Genomic DNA, 19,048 nt, shown 5'->3' with positions numbered 1-19,048 from the left:
GTTAATTACTGTACACCAGGACCATTATTATTCACAACAACAAGAAGTTTCTCTATAATGTAATTATTATGTAATGTAACAACAAAAAAAGTGATTTTTAACTTTTAACTATGGGGTACTTGTAAGTTATTGCTTAAAAGAAGATATATTGTAGAGGAAGGCATTGACCTAATAAAGAAGACTTTAAATAGTGTGTATGGGATATTGGGTGGGCAGAAATTATTGTGATAAATTATTAATTATTAATGGCTACTTAATACGAAACTTTAAATAGACGGGATTGTGAGGCTCATAATTAATATCTATTTTTGAGATAAACACCCAGATTTTATATAGATAGTTGGAGTTTTAGAAGTACCAAAGAAGAAAATTTCATATTAATGATGTAACACATGTTGACCAAGGTTAATTTATTTTTTCAATGGTTACTAAAATGTTTAAAAACACATAAGACATAATGTGTTTTATTATATTTTTGTGTTTTAACGTAGGGTTAAATATATTTTTAATTATTAAATTTTTAATGAAAATTGTTATTAGTTTATTTTAGAAATTTTAAATTAATTTAGTCCCTTAACGTTATAAATGCGTAGATCTTGTCCTTTTAACCAAATTTTATTAAGTTTATTTGATGTTTTAAACGCGTTTCTTAACTAATATCATAGTCAACACGTGTCAAACTGTGTATATAAACTAAAATGTAGGGTTAAATATGTTTTTGGTCCTTCAAGTTTCAGTGAATTTTGGAATTAGTCATTCTTCAAAATTTTATACCAATTTAGTCATTCATTTTTAGAAATGTGTAGATTTAGTCCTTCTTACCAAATTTTGTTAAAGTTTATTTGACATTTTAAACGCATTTTATTATAATATTTGAGTTAACATTGAAGCAAAAATGTGTTAAACAGTGTAAATAATTCAAATACTATCATGAAATGCGCTTGAAACGTCAGATAAACTTAACAAAAATTGTTTAAAAAGACTAAATTCACATATTTTTAAAGATAAATGACTAAATTGGTTAAAAGTTTTGAAGAATGACTAATTCCAAATTTTACTAAAAACTTAAAAGAGCAAAAACATATTTAATCCTAAAATATATAATGAAATATATTTGAAATATCAAATAAATTTAATAAAATTTGATTAGAATGACTAAATTTATGTATTTACATAATTAAATAATTAAATTAATTCAAAATTTTCAAGAGAAACCAATTCTAATTTTTAAAAAAAATCATAGAACAGACAATATATTTAACTTTTTATTTCATTATTATAAAAGGACAACTATCTCATTCTTTTAATCAAAAACGGTTTAGTATGTTTTTATTGATAATAATTAGGCGAGTTAAAGATATTTGTATTTTTGTTAAATTATGATTTTTGTACTGTTGTTATTCTTTTAATGATGATATTAATGATGATATTAATGAGTTATTAATGGCATTAATGATAAGGTTAATTTGAGGAAATGAAAAAAGAAAAATAGTGAAAATAAATATGAAGGGTGGAGAGTGAGTTGTAATTATTAGTATGATGGTTGAGTAAGAAAAGAAAGGGAAGTCAACTGAAGTTAAGTGGAGGAAAGAGAAATAGAAAGAGAAAGACTAATGGGGTGTTCCATAGGTCAGCCATTTGGGATTGCAGAAAACAAAACACAAATAAAGAGAAAGCAAGGAAAAGAGTGTGCTTATGTTTCTGTCTGGGCATTGTAGGGAAACTTTGGGGGCAACCCAACCAAACTCACAATCTCTCTCTCACACACACTCATCGCTTTCGCAATCCAACATTCTTCTCTTCCATTCTCTTCCACCCATGAATTGCTATTGATACATACAAATTCATTCAACAAGGATTTCCGATGAAGACGCATCCACCACCGCAGCCCGACGGTGGCTCCGCCGCTCCCAATCCCAATCCCAATCCTTCCCAAGGTTTCTCTCTCTTACTCTCTCTCTGTCTATTTCTGCAACAAAACGAGACAAAACAGAACAACTCTGCTATCTGTTGTTACTTTGATTTCTTCCTGATAATGAAAAGTTTGGTTGCAGAGAAGAAGAGCATAAACCCGGAGCTGTGGCAAGCTTGTGCAGGGCCTTTGGTTAATCTTCCTCCCTCTGCCACACACGTCATCTACTTCCCTCAGGGTCACAGCGAACAGGTACACCTAACCCTATCCTTCTCTCTCTCTCTCTCTCTCTGTTTCTAGACCTTCGTTGTTCCTAATTCTTATCTTTCTTCAGGTTGCTGCATCTCTCAAGAAAGATGTCGACGCTCAAATTCCCAACTATCCCAATCTCCCTTCCAAGTTACTCTGTCTCCTTCACAGTCTCACTCTGCATGTATGTTCCTCTCTTTCTCTTTCCCTTTTTTTTTTCGCTTTCCCCCTCTCTCATTAATTTCTCCATTTTCAGGCTGATCCCGAAACAGATGAAGTATACGCTCAGATGACGCTTCAACCAGTCCCTTCTGTAATCATTTACTGCTCCCACTCGCTCACTCTTTGCATCTCCTCTTTTTTTTTTCACACTGTCCTAATCATCTCTTCGCATTGCAGTTCGATAAGGATGCTCTGTTGAGATCAGATCTTGCTCTCAAGTCCACCAAGCCACAACCCGACTTCTTCTGTAAACAGCTCACCGCAAGTGATACCAGCACTCACGGAGGTTTCTCAGTGCCCCGTCGTGCCGCCGAGAAGATTTTCCCTCATCTTGTACGTTTTCCAAACTCTCCATCTCAACTTCTTCACCACCCTTTCTTTCATCTCATTCCATTCCCATTTCCTGTAGGATTACTCTATGCAACCTCCTGCTCAAGAACTCGTCGCCAGGGATTTGCACGACAATGTTTGGACATTCCGCCACATATACCGTGGTATGCATGTCTCACAATCCACTCGCTTATCCACTCATTTATGTATTCATTTCTCACATAAATCTCATCTCATGATGCTCTTTCGCTAGGACAACCAAAACGGCACTTGCTTACCACTGGGTGGAGTCTATTTGTCAGCGGAAAGAGGCTTTTTGCCGGGGACTCTGTTTTGTTTATAAGGTCGGGGTTGTAAATTCACGCCTCTTCCACATTTCAATTTTTCTCTGCAAATATGTTGAAGCTTTTATACGCTTTTGAGCAATCAATTTATTATTTTCACTATGTCTCATCATTTTTAGTGTTTCTGTCTCGCAGAGATGAAAAGCAGCAGCTTCTTTTGGGTATCAGACGAGCTAACAGGCAACCCGCCAATATATCTTCGTCAGTACTATCCAGTGACAGTATGCACATTGGAATTCTTGCTGCAGCGGCTCATGCAGCCGCAAACAATAGTCCCTTCACCGTCTTTTATAATCCTAGGTCCTGCATTTTTCACATCCTTTGTTTTCGTTTCACTGTATTTATATCGATGCATAATTTCTTTGATTTTCACTTTCCTTACTTGTCTGTCCAATCAGATTTCGAAGTTTTTTGAGTCCCATAGTCTCAATTGTAAAGTTTTGAACTTCTGTGTTTCTTTTGCTTGCAGGGCTAGTCCCTCAGAATTTGTTATTCCTTTGGCCAAGTACTACAAGTCGGTGTACAGTCACCAACCGTCACTTGGCATGCGTTTTCGAATGATGTTTGAAACTGAAGACTCGGGAACGAGAAGGTACGTCATTTTAATCGAGTCCATGTATAGAAAGCGTTTACAGTAAATGTGTAAATAAATGATTAAATTGAAAGTAATATCTTCATGAAGTAAACATCGAAACGTGGGTGGTCAAATATCATGATTGAGAGATGTAATTAGTTTTGTCTTGAATTTAGTTTGTGCTTGAATCACTGTTTATTTATTTCTCAATCCAGATTAATTAGAATTGGCAACTTATGTAGCACTGAAGCAGGAGATACTCTGCTGAAAATGGATATTATACTTAGAAATGGTTGACAATAAAACGTTCAATTAATCAATTCAATGGTATTGCAGGTATATGGGTACAATTACAGGTATCAGTGATCTGGATCCTGTGCGATGGAAAAACTCTCAATGGAGAAATTTGCAGGTACCATTACCAACATCCTTTAACATTTCATGAATCTAATTTCACCCAGGAGATTTATGTTTTCGTATTGTCTTTCTTTTCTTTAATCTGTGTAAGTAATGGTTGTTTAGTTTTACATATCATTCATCAGGTTGGTTGGGATGAGTCAACTGCTGGAGAAAAGCGTAGCAGGGTCTCTATCTGGGAAATCGAACCAGTAACTGCTCCATTTTTCCTCTGCCCGCCTCCATTCTTTAGATCCAAGAGGCCAAGACAACCTGGAATGCCGGGTAAATAGTTATACTTTATACTTTTTAGATGCAAAATGATATGTATAGGTTCCTCTAAACCACATCGTCAAGATTCATATTGATTATTAATTCTTGAGCTTCTTTGTTTCCTGGGGGACCTTTCACATCAACAAATTTCTGAAGGGAGGAAAATTGAATTTGGTTTGATGATTGGAAATATATAGTTCATTCGGATACTTTTGTTTACTTTTGCAGATGATGACTTATCTGATTTTGATAACATTTTCAAGAGGACAATGCCTTGGCTTGGTGATGATATGTGCATGAAGGATGCCCAAGGTCTCCCTGGCCTGAGCTTAGCTCAGTGGATGAACGTGCAGCAAAATCCTACACTGGCTAGCTCGTTGCAGCCAAATTTTGCACCTTCCTTACCGGGATCTATTTTGCAAAATATTCCTGGGGCTGATATATCTCGGCAGCTGGGATTTTCCGCTCCGCAAATTTCTCAGTCAAACAATGTAGCCTTCAATACTCACAGACTACTTCAGACTGCTCAACAGCTGGATCAACTTCAGAAGCTACCATCTACATCTAGCACATTAGGAGCAGTCCTGCCACCACAGCAACAGTTGGGTGATATCACTCAACAATCAAGGCAGAACTTGGCAAATCAAACTATACCACAGAGTCAAGTTCAAGCCCAGCTCTTGCATCCCCAAAACATTGTCCAAACCAACAATATTCTTCAGCAGCAGCAACCATCCATTCAAAACCATCAAATGCATAGAAGCCTCTCTCAAAATCCATCACAGCAGCAGACGATTATAAGTCAGGGTCAACAACAAAATTTGATCCAGTCCCCTATCCCTGATCATGTTCAACAATTACAGATGTCTGACAATCAGATTCAGTTGCACTTGTTACAGAAGCTTCAACAACAAAAACAAACGCACTTGGTACAGCAAACAGTGTTGCAGCAGCCTACTCAGCTTACTCAAATCCAGGATCAGCAGAGACAGATTTTAGATAAAACACATAACTTGTCTAGAGCACTAACACCTGGTCAAGTTCTAGAAATTCCTCCTATGCTTCAAAATTCACTGCCTGAGGCTAATTCTATTTCTAATCAGATCACAAAGGCTAATTTCCAGAACAGTATTCAATTCCCTCAGCAGCCCAAGCTTCAACAGCAGCAACCTGGCTTGCTGTCTGAAGTGTCTGGCCACATGGGACTTCTTCCTACCCCTACTACAAATAACCAACTTTCTGCTGCTGGTAGTAGTATACTGAATGGAGCAACTGGGGCAGGGCAATCTGTAATTACTGATGATATTCCATCTTGCTCCACCTCACCTTCTGCAAATAACTGTGCCAGTGCACTTCCGCCATTGATAAATTCTCGACTGCAGAGAAACACAATAGTAGGGGATGACATGGCTCAGTCTGCTTCAACAATCTTGAGTTCAAGTGCGTTAGAAACTATGTCATCAAATGCAAACTTGTTGAAAGATTTACAATCGAAGTCTGATGTTAAACCTTCTCTGAATATTTCGAAAAGTCAAAATCAAGGGCATTTTGGCCTTCAGTCATACTTGAATGGTAGTGCTGTCCATACTGATTGTTTGGACACATCATCTTCTACAACATCAGTTTGCCTTTCTCAGAGTGACGCACATATGCATCAGAATAATAATCCATTAGCTTACAATCCACATTCTATGTTGTTCAGAGACAATAGTCAAGATGGGGAAGTTCAGGCAGATGCTAGGGGCAATATTCCATATGCCAACAACATTGATAGCCAAATGGGAATGCCACTGAATCCAGATTCCCTTTTAACCAAGGGCACATTGGGGTTGGGGAAGGATTTGTCTAATAACTTCTCTTCAGAAGCCCTACTTGGTAATTATGAAAATAACAGAGATGCTCAGCAGGAACTTTCATCTTCAATGGTTTCGCAGTCATTTGGAGTCCCTGATATGGCCTTCAATTCAATTGATTCCACAATAGATGATAGTAGCTTTTTGAACAGGGGTACATGGGCTCCACCACCAGCACCGCCTCCACCACCTCTGCCACCAGCACAGTTTCAGCGGATGAGGACATATACCAAGGTTTATTTTTTGTTTTTATGGTTATTTTAATAATACAGTTTCAGCAGATGAGGATATATATCTTGACGATATGCGTGTATGCTTTTCAGTTATTCTAAATTACCTTTTTTCTTTTGGCCCTTTCAGGTATATAAACGTGGAGCTGTGGGAAGGTCCATAGACATAACTAGGTATTCAGGTTATGAAGAGCTTAAACAGGATCTAGCTCGCAGATTTGGAATAGAGGGACAGCTGGAGGATCGGCAAAGGATAGGTTGGAAACTTGTCTATGTAGATCACGAGAGTGATGTTCTACTGGTGGGAGATGACCCTTGGGAGTAAGTCCAACTGTTTCCCTTTTCTCATTGGTTTGTCTTTTTGCATGTGCATAGTCCTGCTGGCTGGCAAGCCATAATGTTCCGTAGCTTTCGTTGACCTTGGTAGCCGAAAGAATTGGATCAATATGTTTAAATTTAGACAAAATCGTAAAACCTTGAATTTTTGTGATGGCAAGATTTGGTATCTTATTGTTTGTGATGGGTATTTCAGGGAGTTTGTGAACTGTGTCCGCTGTATTAAAATACTTTCTCCTCAAGAAGTGCAACAGATGAGCTTGGATGGAGATTTTGGCAATGGCGGCCTTCCAAATCAAGCGTGTAGCAGCTCTGACGGTGGGAATACCTAAACGAGAGTCCAATAATACACTAACAATTCTTGCATAGTGGTAACTTAGATTATTTCTGGAGATACATTATGATCCTACATAGGTCTTCGAAGCGATCTTTGCAGTTTGAAGCAGAAGTTCCGGCTCTGTTCTGGACGTGCAAAATGCCGCTAGTGCTACAAATTCAATTAAGTTATTAAGGGCATAGAAAGATGCGTTGTTGTAATACTAAAAAAATTATTATTGTTGGCAAATTCTCTGTACTGTAGAAAGAAAGGTTTGATATTACGCAATGCTTTTGAATGTACAAAGTTGAAGGTTTATTGGCCCTCTAGGAGGAATTGCTTTGTAAACGCTAGGCAGCTAGATTTTGAGGAAGCTCTCATGATCTTCCATCCTTGCAGGCACTTTAGTTCTCTGCCAAGAGGGACTGTGAAGTAGAGAAACTTCAAATGTTGTAAGGTCAAGTGAATACTGTTGCTTTGTTTGATTGAAGCGTAAGGACTAAAAATGGTGGAGAGTATTTCGACTGTAAAGTAGTTCAATCAATGACAATTGTTTAGGTTTTATTTTTAACTGAATAAATGGTGAATTTTGTTTATCTGAAAATTGTATAATGTGTTTGACCCTAGTGTCCCTTGGTTTGTCTGAGGGGAGCAGAGGAATTTGGCATTTGCAAATCGCAGTGCAGCTTTTGCAGTTTAGAGACAGAGACATGACATACACATGGCGGTGGGGCTCTCGGTGCAACCTGTGAAGGTGACAAAATCTGGGTCATTCCCCAAAGGGGTGATGACATCAATCTTTTCACTTATCATCATCAAATTGATTTCCCTTATTTTCTCTATTTTTCACTTTTTATTATCATCGCAAATAATAAGTAACACATATGTATTCAAATTTTAACTTTAATATAAAAATATTTTTATAAAAAATAATTAATTTAATCTAAAATAACTAGTATTGTTATACTTTAAAAAGTTGTCTAAATACATCTTGTGTTGTTAACACCATTGTCCCTTTATGTTGGGGATACATTAAGAATTATAATTACAAAAAATATACTAATGGTTTAAATTTATTTTGAATTTTATTTCCAAGATAAATGATGACGAATTTCGCGATTTTGAATGCGTCTAACGTAATCTTGTATTATCATATCAAATTCTGAAATCATTTCGATTAATCATAAGAAATTATCATTACTACTTTGATAAATATTTTCATTTGAATGTCGAAAGGCCAAATTCTTTTCATTTTACTATTACATATATTGGAACAAAAACTTGCATCCAACGTTCTTTTCTTTCATTTTTTTCCCAAACTTTTATCAGTTGTTTGATTTTTGTCCCCACATTTCATTCCAAATATTCATGGAACTACTTTCAAGCAATAAGTTTATGGAAAATTATCTTTCGACAAACTTTTTTTAACAAACTTTTGACAAAGTTTCTATAAATAGAATTAAATAGATTAATTTTTTTATTTTTTAATTAAAATAAATTAATAATTGTAATACTTTTTTTACTTAAAAAGGTAATTTGTCAAAAATTTGTCAAATTTTTTTGTTAAACTATCATCTTCCTAAGTTTATGCCTTTTTCTTTTGTTAAATTTTCTCATTTCAACTAACTCATTAGACCTCAATCATTAGTAGTGGAAATTTGAACCTTATTTATTTGAGCAGTTACTACTTTCCTTTTGTCAACGTTTAACTACTTTCTTATTATGACAAAACGTATAACAAATCTAGTTTTTATATTATTAAAAATGTAAAGTGTTTAATTTCTGCGTACTTTGTAAAAAATTACATTACTAAAATTATAATTAATACAGATTTTAAATTTATTGTAACAATAATCGTCAAACTTGTGGTTGAAAGTATAAAAGTGATATGGTATTATTCACTTGTTAAAAAAACCCAATAAATACAGCCGTTGAAATGAAATAGAAAAAATCTAATGAAATTGAAAGACATATTTGGTGAGTTTGGCATACAGTGTGGATGAAGAAGATAAATCCAAAAAATATGGAAGAGAATGCAGAGTTGAAAAAGACAGGTGCATCACTGGGGAATATACTTGTAATGTTTATAATATTCCATCGATTTTCGTGGCAGGGTGAGGGACTGTCAAGCTTAGCTTGAAAGACATTTATTGAGGTTGATGGTGCTGATTCTTAATTTCATCTTTGAATCACACAGACACAGTAATAGCAGTTTGCATCTGATTCATTATAATGTTGTGTAAGTTTGTTGGTTCATGCTGCAAGAATAGGCACAGACACAGTAGATGAGGTGGATCTGAGGGCATTATTGTGATGTTCGTAGTTTCTAATGTGATCCTCACGACATTGTGCACTGCAAAACGCTTTCTCGCCTCTGCATTAAGACATTTAATTATTAGTATCTTATCCACTGTTACAAACAAAAACAAAAGTCTAATTAATAAAGAAAGTAAAGGGTATTATTAGAACCTGTAAATGAAGATGTCGACCCCATGAAGATGTTTGTGGCAAAGGTTGCAGGAGTTGAGAAAATAAGGAGTTCCAGTGTTGAGAGGGGAAGCATGGAAAAGGCCATAGCTTCTGCTTCCTCGAAAGTTTGCAGCAGCTTTAGCAGAGGAAACAACATCAGTGGAGTTGTTGATGTTGCTCACACTCATGGCTGCCACTATTCCAAGCCCAACAACCCCTCTCTCTAAAACCATTCTATTCCTGTTCCTTTTGCTGGAATTAGAATTACACTTCTCCATTCTTCTCTCTTTCTTCTGGAGTCTCTCAAAAAGAAACAGCAAAGTGGTGAGAGTGCAGGAATCAATAGCTTCACAAAAATCTAACTCACATGCACGCATTGCCACAATTTGGGAATCGGAATATTAATGTTATATTATTGTTTTATGCATAAATTTGTAATTTTCCTATTTTTCTTTTGAATTATAAAACTTTTTTGTGAAATTGAACAGATGGTACGTGTCTTTATCCCAGCTCTACGTATTTCAAAAAAATATCAAACCTATCCCCTGAAACATGCTAATCAATCCATTAAGACACGATATTTCTAAAAAAAAAACTTGTGTTTTTCACGCCACCTCAAGACAATCTATTTTCCGATAAATACACAAAAACAAAATATAATGATAATACTACTTATTTAATCTTTTTCATTTACACTAATAAATCAAATTTAGCCTCGTCTATAGAGAAGAAAAAGTAATTGGCAATTTTAACTGGATTTGTCGTTAAATGTTGAAGAGGGCAGTTAATCGAGTAGAATCTCTTTAGCAAGTGAGATAGGTTCCTAACTTTATTTAATTGTATTTTACAACTAAGTATAATTTTTGTAACCTAGATTAGAGTACTATAGCGTTTGCATGTAAAGCGAAGAACCGAATCGAGAGAGAGTTTTCTGGGAGAGTTGCACAATACTTAGCCTTGTATTTATTTGGTTGAGTAAAACAATATGAAGCGGCAACATAAGTATAAACAAAGACAAGGTATATTGATGTCCGCTGAATTGTGCTTGTTCTGTACATCAACTTGTGGCGTGGAAGAGAATGAAGGATTGCAACATTTTCTCCGAGGATTTTCTCCGAGTGCTGTCAGTGATCCTGATATGAAACAGGACTTTGAATGTTGTGAACGATGCTCCTGCTGCCTCATATCGTTATATCATTTCATGGGTTCAGGACTCCCAAAAAGTTGTGGGGATGATGATGAGCTTGAGCCTGAATGATTTTCCCTATACATTACTCTACACTTCGATTACAATCTCCCCTGTGATGATGAGCTTGAACGGCTTTCATATCCAGAGAACCCAGAAACATCACTCGTGTCCTACAATGCAAAACATATTCATTCAGTATATTTGATGATGTGGTTTGAAAGAAAGGAAAAGAAAAAATAAGTGGAGGCACCGACAGATGTGTTACTGTTTCTTGGAATATACCCTCCGCCGCAGCCGCCACCACCTCCAGTTCGAAGTCCAAACATCATCATAGGCGACATGCTTTCTTCAGCAAATGCCCTGAGCTTATTGAGCTCAGGCAAGACAACTTTTCCAAGATCAGGCCTGTCTTTTCTCCTCATTTCGGCACATCCAAGGGAAAGCTTTGCGAAATGCAGGGCATGTTCAACTGGCCAGTCCTCAACGGCTGGGTCAAGCATCTCAGCAAAAGTCCCGTTCTCGATTGATCTCGTAACATGATGAGTCAAACCCATCGGAGGCCTCGCCGTCACCAATTGCAGAAGCATGATCCCCAGAGAGTATATGTCAGATTTGATTCCCAGCATGCCCGTTTGCTGGTACTCCGGGTCGATGTAGCAGAAGGTTCCGGCAGTGGAAGTCATGCGATACTGGGTCACACTGTCAGCAACCGAAGGAGGCACCAGCCTGGCCAACCCCACGTCACTGATCTTGCTCACGTAGTTCCGGTCAAGGAGAATGTTGCCGGGTTTTAGGTCACGGTGCACCAGTGGCTCTGGTTTTGTCTGGTGGAGGAAAAGCAGACCTGTTGCTATCTCTGACGCAATTTGGAACCTTAGCTGCCATGGAAGAGGTGGACGTGAACTTCCTCTCCTAAACAAGCAATCATCCAAGCTTCCATTCGCCATGTACTCATACACAAGACAACCATACTCTGGACATGCCCCCAGCAACAGAACCATGTTTGGATGCCTTATGCGACTCAACACTTCTACCTGCATAAAGCAAACCAAGTTATTATTCAAAACTTGTTCATGTGTCACCTGAACATTTGATATCAAGCAATCCTTTTTTTTTTTATTTGTGTTGAAGTGCAAGAAATCATACTTCCTGTTGAAACTGCTCTCGCCCTTGAGCTGCATCTGGCTTCAAGACCTTGATTGCAACCTGGGTGCAATCCAGTTCGCTTCTGTAGACTGGACCATAACCTCCTTCGCCGATCTTAAGAGAGTCCGAAAACATATTTGTTGCCTCTTCAATTTCCTCAATGGAGTACCTTCTGTACATGGCAGGGCCGTGTCCAACAAAGCTTTCACTCGGTTTCCTCCTCTCTACGTGGGTCATTCTCTTCTGTGCTTCCAGTGCGGCGATTTTCTCAAGGGCTTCTGCTCTGATCCTTTCCTGCTCCATCTCCATCAGTTGTATGGATGAGGCATCACCTGTATGCGAATCTTCCGATTTCTTCTGTTCTTCCGCTTTCCAACGTTGAAGCTCCATTGCCCTCTGCTTTGCACTCATAGCTTCTTTGCAGGCCGAGCTGTACATATCCATCGTCTGCTTCAGTTCCATCTTCAGCCTCCTCATCTCGAATTCAACATCATCCTGTAATTACAGAAAACAAAAACATCAAATTTCAATTTGCTTTCTTACACATACGTGCATGCATGTAATCTTGATTGCTATGTACGTACCGTGCAATCTGATAACCTTGATTGCGAGGAGAAGGAGTAGTCATCAATGCTGTTGGCTCCTTGCGAGGACAATGAAGAAGCGAAGCTTCTGGCGTCAGAATCTGACACACCCGAAAGCCTTCCACTCGCACTGTCCAAATCGTCGTACATTGTGGGGAATATTCGATCAATGCTTGGCCTTCCGCTGCTCACAAATGATATGTCAGAATCTGGAAGTTTTGAAGACTCGTATGATTTGCCAGCCCTTACGAATGGTGATCTGCAGGACCATATATACCATAAACGGTGAAATGTTATTTCCACAAACAACTTACATACAAACAACAAATATTTGATATGCGCTAGTATTAGCGTTTAATCTCGATCGTAACTTACATCATGATATCATCATCGTCCAACACCAGGCGTGTCCCACTCCCATGTGAAGCTGCAATTAAGTAATTCAAATGAATTATTTGTGTATATATACATATATACAGAGAAAAATGAATTGACACATACGTCGTGGTGGGTAGTTGCGGGTTTGATGAGAATCCAAAAATCCTTCAGGATTTCGCATCAGTGGCTGGTGCCGTGGCTGTGGCTGTAGCATTGGCTGTACCTGTTGTGGCTGCAATTGGTTACGTGCTGCGACAGGTTTAGGAGTCAATGGAGCAGTAGCAGATCTCACGCTCGAGATTTTTCCTTTGGAAATTATATAAACTGTGCAGAATGGTGGCGCCCCCTTCGACACCGCGCTTGGAACATCCGTTGTTCTAAATCTCCTGTCATGAATATTAATTTCAATCGGATCTGTTAGCAACGAAAACATTAAGAAGATGATGATTGATGAAAACAAAAATTCCTTTACCTAACAAGACCACCCCTTGATGGCGCCCCAAGCACCAGAAACTCGATGGAATTCACGGTGATGTTTTCCAACAATGCCTTAGATACATCCATGTCCTCCAACAACACTTCTCTGCATTGTATCTGTCGGAAACAAACACAAGTCGACAATTTTAGTATTTGTTGATGAAAAAATTCTGAGATATCACAAGTTTTCACGAGAACTAACACTTTTTCTATTGCAGAAAACTCGAAACGATTCGAAGAGTTCCTTGGATTCGTTGTCGCCCACGGCTTCATTGGCAGGATTCGCTGCACTCATGATTAACATGATCTTATTTAGAACGTCAAACATTAACATTATTTAGAAATGTTTGGTTTGAATGAGATATATGGAACCTGAACATGATTTTTGTCTGACATGGATGAGCAAGAGAGATTGGTCCTTGGGAAGAAGGTTGTCGACTGCCCACTTGGCAGCATGTTGGCTGGTCTTGTTATTCTCAATGGCCACAGCCACCACACGTCCTGCACCCAGCTTCTTCTCTGTGTTCATCCTCGACATCTTTGATTTTTCCGAGAATGATTTGTTCGAGGATTTTGAGAAGAAATTATTGAGTGAGGAGCATTGTGGTTTGATGGCATAAATACAAGAATTGAGAATTGTGCTGTCAGTGGGAAATGCTGTTGCAGATTTTGTTTGCAATTTGTTCATAGTTTCCAAAATTAGAAGTGTTTGTAGGATCTTTAGCGCAGCAAGCCTTCATTTTTGGGAATGTACAGTTGGTTGCAGTTATCTTCTCTCACACTTTATGTCAAATTCCAGACAAAAATGTGCTCTACATCAACTTCTTTCTACACAAATATAGATAAAATATATTAATAAATTTTATCTTAAGTTTGTTATAAGATGATATTTAGTTATGATTTATTAAAAACCTAAGTATAGCTGTTTGGTTTATACATAGTAGTTATGGTGGTGTCTATTTGTCTATTTTTGACGACAGTGAAAATAAAACTTTAGGAAATCTTGCATAGACATTCATTTAGTATACACATTCGGTCATAATTATTTTTATTATTTAACCGAAAGTTTAATTCAAGATAAAGTTTAGTTTTTTATTCCTCTCAAGTTTTTCATCATTCCATTATCATGTCTCAGCCTTTTCTTTTTCTTCACTATTTAACTGAAAAAGTAATTCAAAATAAAGTTTCAGTTATAAATACGTATTTAACATCAAGACTTATATCGGTAAAAAAAATTCAGTTTTCTCAAAGATATAAATGAAGAGTTAATTTAAATAATATATAAATAAGTTTTAGATTATTTTACGATTAATTTTATATATGTTTTCTTCTAAAATTATAAAGCATTTTCTGATTTATTATTTAAAAGAAAATTTAATCTTAAATTAACCGAATCATTTTATTCTTTTTTCTTTAATTTTATTTCAAAGTGCATGCTGCACAACATAAAAAATTGGCACTTAAATACGAATATGTTAGTTAGTAGCTATTTTTTGTATTATTCATTACATTTACTCTTCGAAAATCAAATTAAGAAGAAAAATTAGGAATAAAATGATTTAGTTAATTTAAGATTAATTTTTCTATTAAATAAAAAAATAATCAGTGTTTTCTAATTGTAGAGTATTTTATATTTTTAAATTTAATAGACAACAATTTTTTTTTTCAAATTTATCAATCACTCAAAACATAATTAATCCTATTTGTTATACATCATTTTTAAATAGTTATTTATAACTTAAACTTTTATATAATTATTTTCATTTATAACCGAAACTTTTATTTTGAGTTAAGTTTTCATTTAAATATAAAGAAATGGCTATTGTGATGTGAAGGGAAGAAAAATTGAACTTTTATTTTGAATTAAGTTTTCAATTAAATAATAATAATTTCAAAACACGCATGTGAGCAAGTGGTGAGTGGTTTAAATTTTATTTGAATTAATTATTAAATTGTGATTAATTATGTATGAGAGTATAAAGTCTTGTTGTGTGTGTGATGCAAAAAATTACTGTTGAACAGACAAGTATATAATGAGATGAAAGACAGGTAAGTCTCAAACCCAATAAAAAACCACAACATAACTTTGTTTCCCATTTCTAGTTCAAATGCCTAATTACAAAACCATTAATATCTTGACTAATATAATTAATTACATGAAAACTTGATCTGGGAAGCATTCTCAATCCAGGAGATTGCAAAATCTACACCTTTTCCAACTGTTGCAAGAAGTGTGCCATCACAGACCTCCACAACTTCCAAATATTCATGATCAATCTCATGAACAAAGTTAAGGGTGTCTATACATTCTTATAGCTATATATACATTTATATTCTGTGTTCTTTTGTTGATCAACTCAAAGGGTCCTTAATTCAGTTATCATCATCTGAGAACTTCTGAATGAATAATCATCCATTTGAGTTATACAATAACATTTATACCGACCTCATGACAATGACAATACATTTCTTGTGCACAAGAATGCTGAGTCTATTCTATTTTCCTTCCTAAGTTAATGTACATGCTCTCTTCTAGAAAAGAATGAGAAGATAATACGAACCAAGCATCAAATTAGAAGCTTCAAGGTATAAGTTGGAATAAATGAAACTACTGAAGAAATGAGTTGAATCAACTTCAAAATCTATCTCATCACATGACTTGCCATGGATGCATTCCATTCCCTTCATTCAACCATCTATGGAGAAACTAACTTCACCTGACTGAGTCTGCTTGACTTGAACTTCACTAGCATTAGAAGAAGAAGAACGGGAATTGTGATCCTCGTTATCAGTTTCCTTTACTTGATGAATTCTATCTACAACTTCTTTTAAGTCCCATCTCTTGTCAACATCCCCTTCACAACAAGCCAATGCAATCTTCAAAAGCTTTATCATCTCTCCCTCACTGTTTTTTGTTACCTCCATATCCTTATCAAACACCTCACTATACTCTTCCCTCACAACCGAATGGACCCAGTTTGCCATACTCAACTCGCTTCCTGTACCTTGTAGAAAGTTAGCAGGAAGATTTCCCGTTAGAATCTCCAAGATGATTATCCCAAGACTCCACACATCAGTCTTCTTTGTAATGCGACCATGCTGCAAATACTCTGGGGATTTGTAGATCACCATTATTTCAGGAGCAAGGTCTTGGTTTATCACTGGTACCAACCCATAGTCCATCAGAAGGGGCTCCAAAGATTCATTCAGAAGCACGTTGGAGGACTTCAGATGTCCATGCGCCGCAATTAAACTTGGCATATCCGTGTAAAGATATTGAAGTCCTTCTGCTATGCCTTTCACTATCTTCAACCTACTCTCCCAATCCAGGCTTTGCTGCCCTAGAGCTTGGTATCCTGAAACAAATAACCATGTCTTGCATCAACATGTGCAGAAAAAAATTGTTGGAACGGAGTGAAGATATGATACAACAAATCACACCAGACAATAACACAGACACACACAAAATGTATTATAGAAAAACACCACACACACACACACATATTGTATACCGTGGAGGCGAATAGCCAAGCTGCCATTGTGAACATAGTTAGTAACGAAGAGTTTCTCCTCCTTTCTGTAGTAGTAGGCAACGAGAGGAAGCAGATTAGGATGGTTTAAGCGTCCAAGCCGTCGCATGTGCTCCTGAAACTCTTCCCTTCCCACATTGTTCATTTGCTTGAATCTCTTGACCACCATCACTGGTCCATCTAACAAAGAAGCCTTGTAGGAAGAGCTGTAACAACCACTACCCAGTATCTGAGCTGAGGCTCTCAGTAGTTCATGCAAATCAAACTGCTCTTGGTTATCCCTCACAAACGATAACATCAGGTTGTCTCTTTTGCTGACGCGGCTCGAGGCGCGGGACCTGTGACTTCCTTCCTCTGATGGTTCCCTGCTTCGTGCTTTCTTGTGGATCATTGATGGTGGATTTTCCTCAGGCACACCTGGATCTGGATCTGGATCCGGGTCTGGCACCTGCTCTCTTCTCCGACGAAGGACTAGCAATACTACTGCTCCAATAACAAGCAGAGCTACAACAACAAGAACCACAGTCACAATAATACTCAAAGGTGATTGCTTTTTGGAGTGGCATGATTCTAATGGTGCTCCACATAGCCCTTCATTACCTGCATGCCCATTTCGAACAAATATGTATTTAGGAAGGGCTTAAAAACCTACATGCAATGATGATGATGATGATGGTTTTTGCTTAATGTTCAAATATGTTTCCAAATGAAATGCGTACCAGAGAAAGCTGAAGCTGGCATGTCACGGAGGCCTTCTGGGATTTCTCCCTCTAATTTGTTATCAGATACAGTAAAAGATTTCAATGGACGTAGGAAATTGGGAATGGAGCCGGAGAATTGGTTTCCGTCGAGCTTCAACTCCATAAGCCTGCGCATGGATGTGAGGGAAGTTGGAATATGACCGGTGAAGCGGTTGTTGGACAAATGGATTTTCTTTAACCATTTCATGTCCTGAAAAGCCTGAGCAGGAACCTCCCCAAAGAACTTGTTATTGGAAAGAAAAAGGGCCTTCAAACCCTGCATGCCGTTGATGTAAGGCCATTCAGTGTTAAAATCATTGTTCTTGAGGCTTAAGGTTCGGAGATAGGGTAGTTTGACGAGGGTTTGAACGTCAACGACCCCTTTGAGTCTCATGTTCTCGAGCGTCAACCCCCAGACGTGTCCCTTATAACACTGAACGTAAGGCCAGTTGTTTTGTTTGGGAGAACATGGAGGGACGGATTCATTCCAGGAAGACAATACATCTTTGTTTTCGATAGAGTCTTTGAATCCGAGGAGCAATTCTTTGTCGGAAACAGCTACGATGAGGAGAATATGCGATAAAAATGAAGATGAAAGGAGAAATGTGAATGGAGTCAAAGAAGTAGGGAGTGCCATAGTGAAGGGGCTGGGTTGGCACACGCACGGGGAATGGTGCGCCGTGCACGCCCTCCAGAGAGGCCTATTCTGTTTCAAACGGGCGAGGAAGACAAGAGTTCCAGATGATCGAGGTTGCAAAACTTCCATTCAAACATGGAAAAACGCTAGGAGAGAGAAACATACCACACCCAATAATAGCACTTCTCTTTCAAGCTCAGGTTCTTCTTTCTTTTCTTTTTCTCATAAAATAATAATAATAATAATAATAATAAAATAATAATCTTATTCACCCTTCTCCTAATAATATTAATAAAAATAATTTTTTTCACAGTGATTATTAGGATAATAACGATAATAATCTTTTTGTCGATATAATACTAATAATCATCGTCAAGGTACAAGGTTGACCAAGTCCTTCTTTGTTGCTTGGATTTCAAAGTCTACGTGTATCTTCTTGTCTTCCTTCATTCAGATATACACGCCTGGCCTTTCAATTATGGATATAGAATATATGATACGTTTAAATAAAAAGTTATAAGTTCAAATATTAAATTAGTAACAATTATCAATTTAACAATATGCATAATGTTAAAGTTTTATCATAGATTTCATCTATAATTAAATTACTTCTAAAAAATTTACAGCAAAAATGTAAAAATCATTTGGAAAATAAATGTTAAATCTTTCTTTTTGACGTCATCTATTGTATAATTTGTTGCATATTTAGGGAGTATCACAATACCAGATTGTTTCTGGCATCGGTTATACATGATGAATATAGACGCGTAAGATTTCATCTTCATTATTCATTTTTTAATCATATTCATATTAAAAAAACAATAATTTTAAGAGCTATATCCATATTGATTAATTTAAATTCT

General features: G+C 36.8%; 3 protein-coding genes and 1 pseudogene across 3 annotated transcripts; 1 reads left to right on the top strand and 3 right to left on the bottom strand.

Moving 5' to 3' along the window:
- The first annotated feature begins 1,568 nt into the window (after window positions 1-1,568).
- LOC114181650 (auxin response factor 19-like) lies at window positions 1,569-7,631 on the top strand. Its single transcript, XM_028068157.1, has 14 exons — window positions 1,569-1,937; window positions 2,055-2,164; window positions 2,247-2,345; window positions 2,418-2,474; window positions 2,561-2,716; window positions 2,793-2,877; window positions 2,967-3,057; window positions 3,193-3,357; window positions 3,527-3,649; window positions 3,968-4,043; window positions 4,174-4,312; window positions 4,529-6,387; window positions 6,514-6,704; window positions 6,916-7,631. Exons 1-14 carry the CDS (start codon window positions 1,865-1,867, stop codon window positions 7,049-7,051), a joined length of 3,360 nt encoding a protein of 1,119 aa, XP_027923958.1. The 5' UTR covers window positions 1,569-1,864; the 3' UTR covers window positions 7,052-7,631.
- Window positions 7,632-8,935: 1,304 nt separating this feature from the next.
- On the bottom strand, window positions 8,936-9,871 carry LOC114182643 (FCS-Like Zinc finger 1-like). Its single transcript, XM_028069554.1, has 2 exons — window positions 9,505-9,871; window positions 8,936-9,409 (listed from the first exon to the last, which is right to left on the bottom strand). Exons 1-2 carry the CDS (start codon window positions 9,780-9,782, stop codon window positions 9,289-9,291), a joined length of 399 nt encoding a protein of 132 aa, XP_027925355.1. The 5' UTR covers window positions 9,783-9,871; the 3' UTR covers window positions 8,936-9,288.
- A 600-nt stretch (window positions 9,872-10,471) lies between these two features.
- LOC114181997 lies at window positions 10,472-13,884 on the bottom strand (annotated as a pseudogene).
- A 1,554-nt stretch (window positions 13,885-15,438) lies between these two features.
- On the bottom strand, window positions 15,439-18,259 carry LOC114182707 (pollen receptor-like kinase 1). The gene is made up of 3 exons (XM_028069637.1): window positions 17,528-18,259; window positions 16,791-17,408; window positions 15,439-16,634 (listed from the first exon to the last, which is right to left on the bottom strand). Exons 1-3 carry the CDS (start codon window positions 18,183-18,185, stop codon window positions 15,967-15,969), a joined length of 1,944 nt encoding a protein of 647 aa, XP_027925438.1. The 5' UTR covers window positions 18,186-18,259; the 3' UTR covers window positions 15,439-15,966.
- Between the last annotated feature and the right edge of the window lie 789 nt (window positions 18,260-19,048).

The sequence above is a fragment of the Vigna unguiculata genome, chromosome 4 (assembly GCF_004118075.2).
Source record: "Vigna unguiculata cultivar IT97K-499-35 chromosome 4, ASM411807v1, whole genome shotgun sequence".
Classification (NCBI taxonomy): domain Eukaryota; kingdom Viridiplantae; phylum Streptophyta; class Magnoliopsida; order Fabales; family Fabaceae; genus Vigna; species Vigna unguiculata.
The sequence above is the reverse complement of the archived record's forward strand: the minus strand, read 5'-3'. Positions and strand labels throughout refer to the sequence as shown.

Coding starts and splice junctions, on each gene's coding strand:
- LOC114182643 (XM_028069554.1), bottom strand. CDS start 9,782: ATGGAGAAGTGTAATTCTAATTCCAGCAAAAGGAACAGGAATAGAATG. Junction 9,410..9,504: donor GTCGACATCTTCATTTACAG/GTTCTAATAATA, acceptor GTCTTAATGCAG/AGGCGAGAAAGCGTTTTGCA.
- LOC114181650 (XM_028068157.1), top strand. CDS start 1,865: ATGAAGACGCATCCACCACCGCAGCCCGACGGTGGCTCCGCCGCTCCC. Junction 2,717..2,792: donor AGAAGATTTTCCCTCATCTT/GTACGTTTTCCA, acceptor CATTTCCTGTAG/GATTACTCTATGCAACCTCC. Junction 6,705..6,915: donor GTGGGAGATGACCCTTGGGA/GTAAGTCCAACT, acceptor TGGGTATTTCAG/GGAGTTTGTGAACTGTGTCC.
- LOC114182707 (XM_028069637.1), bottom strand. CDS start 18,185: ATGGCACTCCCTACTTCTTTGACTCCATTCACATTTCTCCTTTCATCT. Junction 17,409..17,527: donor GCCAGCTTCAGCTTTCTCTG/GTACGCATTTCA, acceptor ATGGGCATGCAG/GTAATGAAGGGCTATGTGGA. Junction 16,635..16,790: donor CTTGGCTATTCGCCTCCACG/GTATACAATATG, acceptor TATTTGTTTCAG/GATACCAAGCTCTAGGGCAG.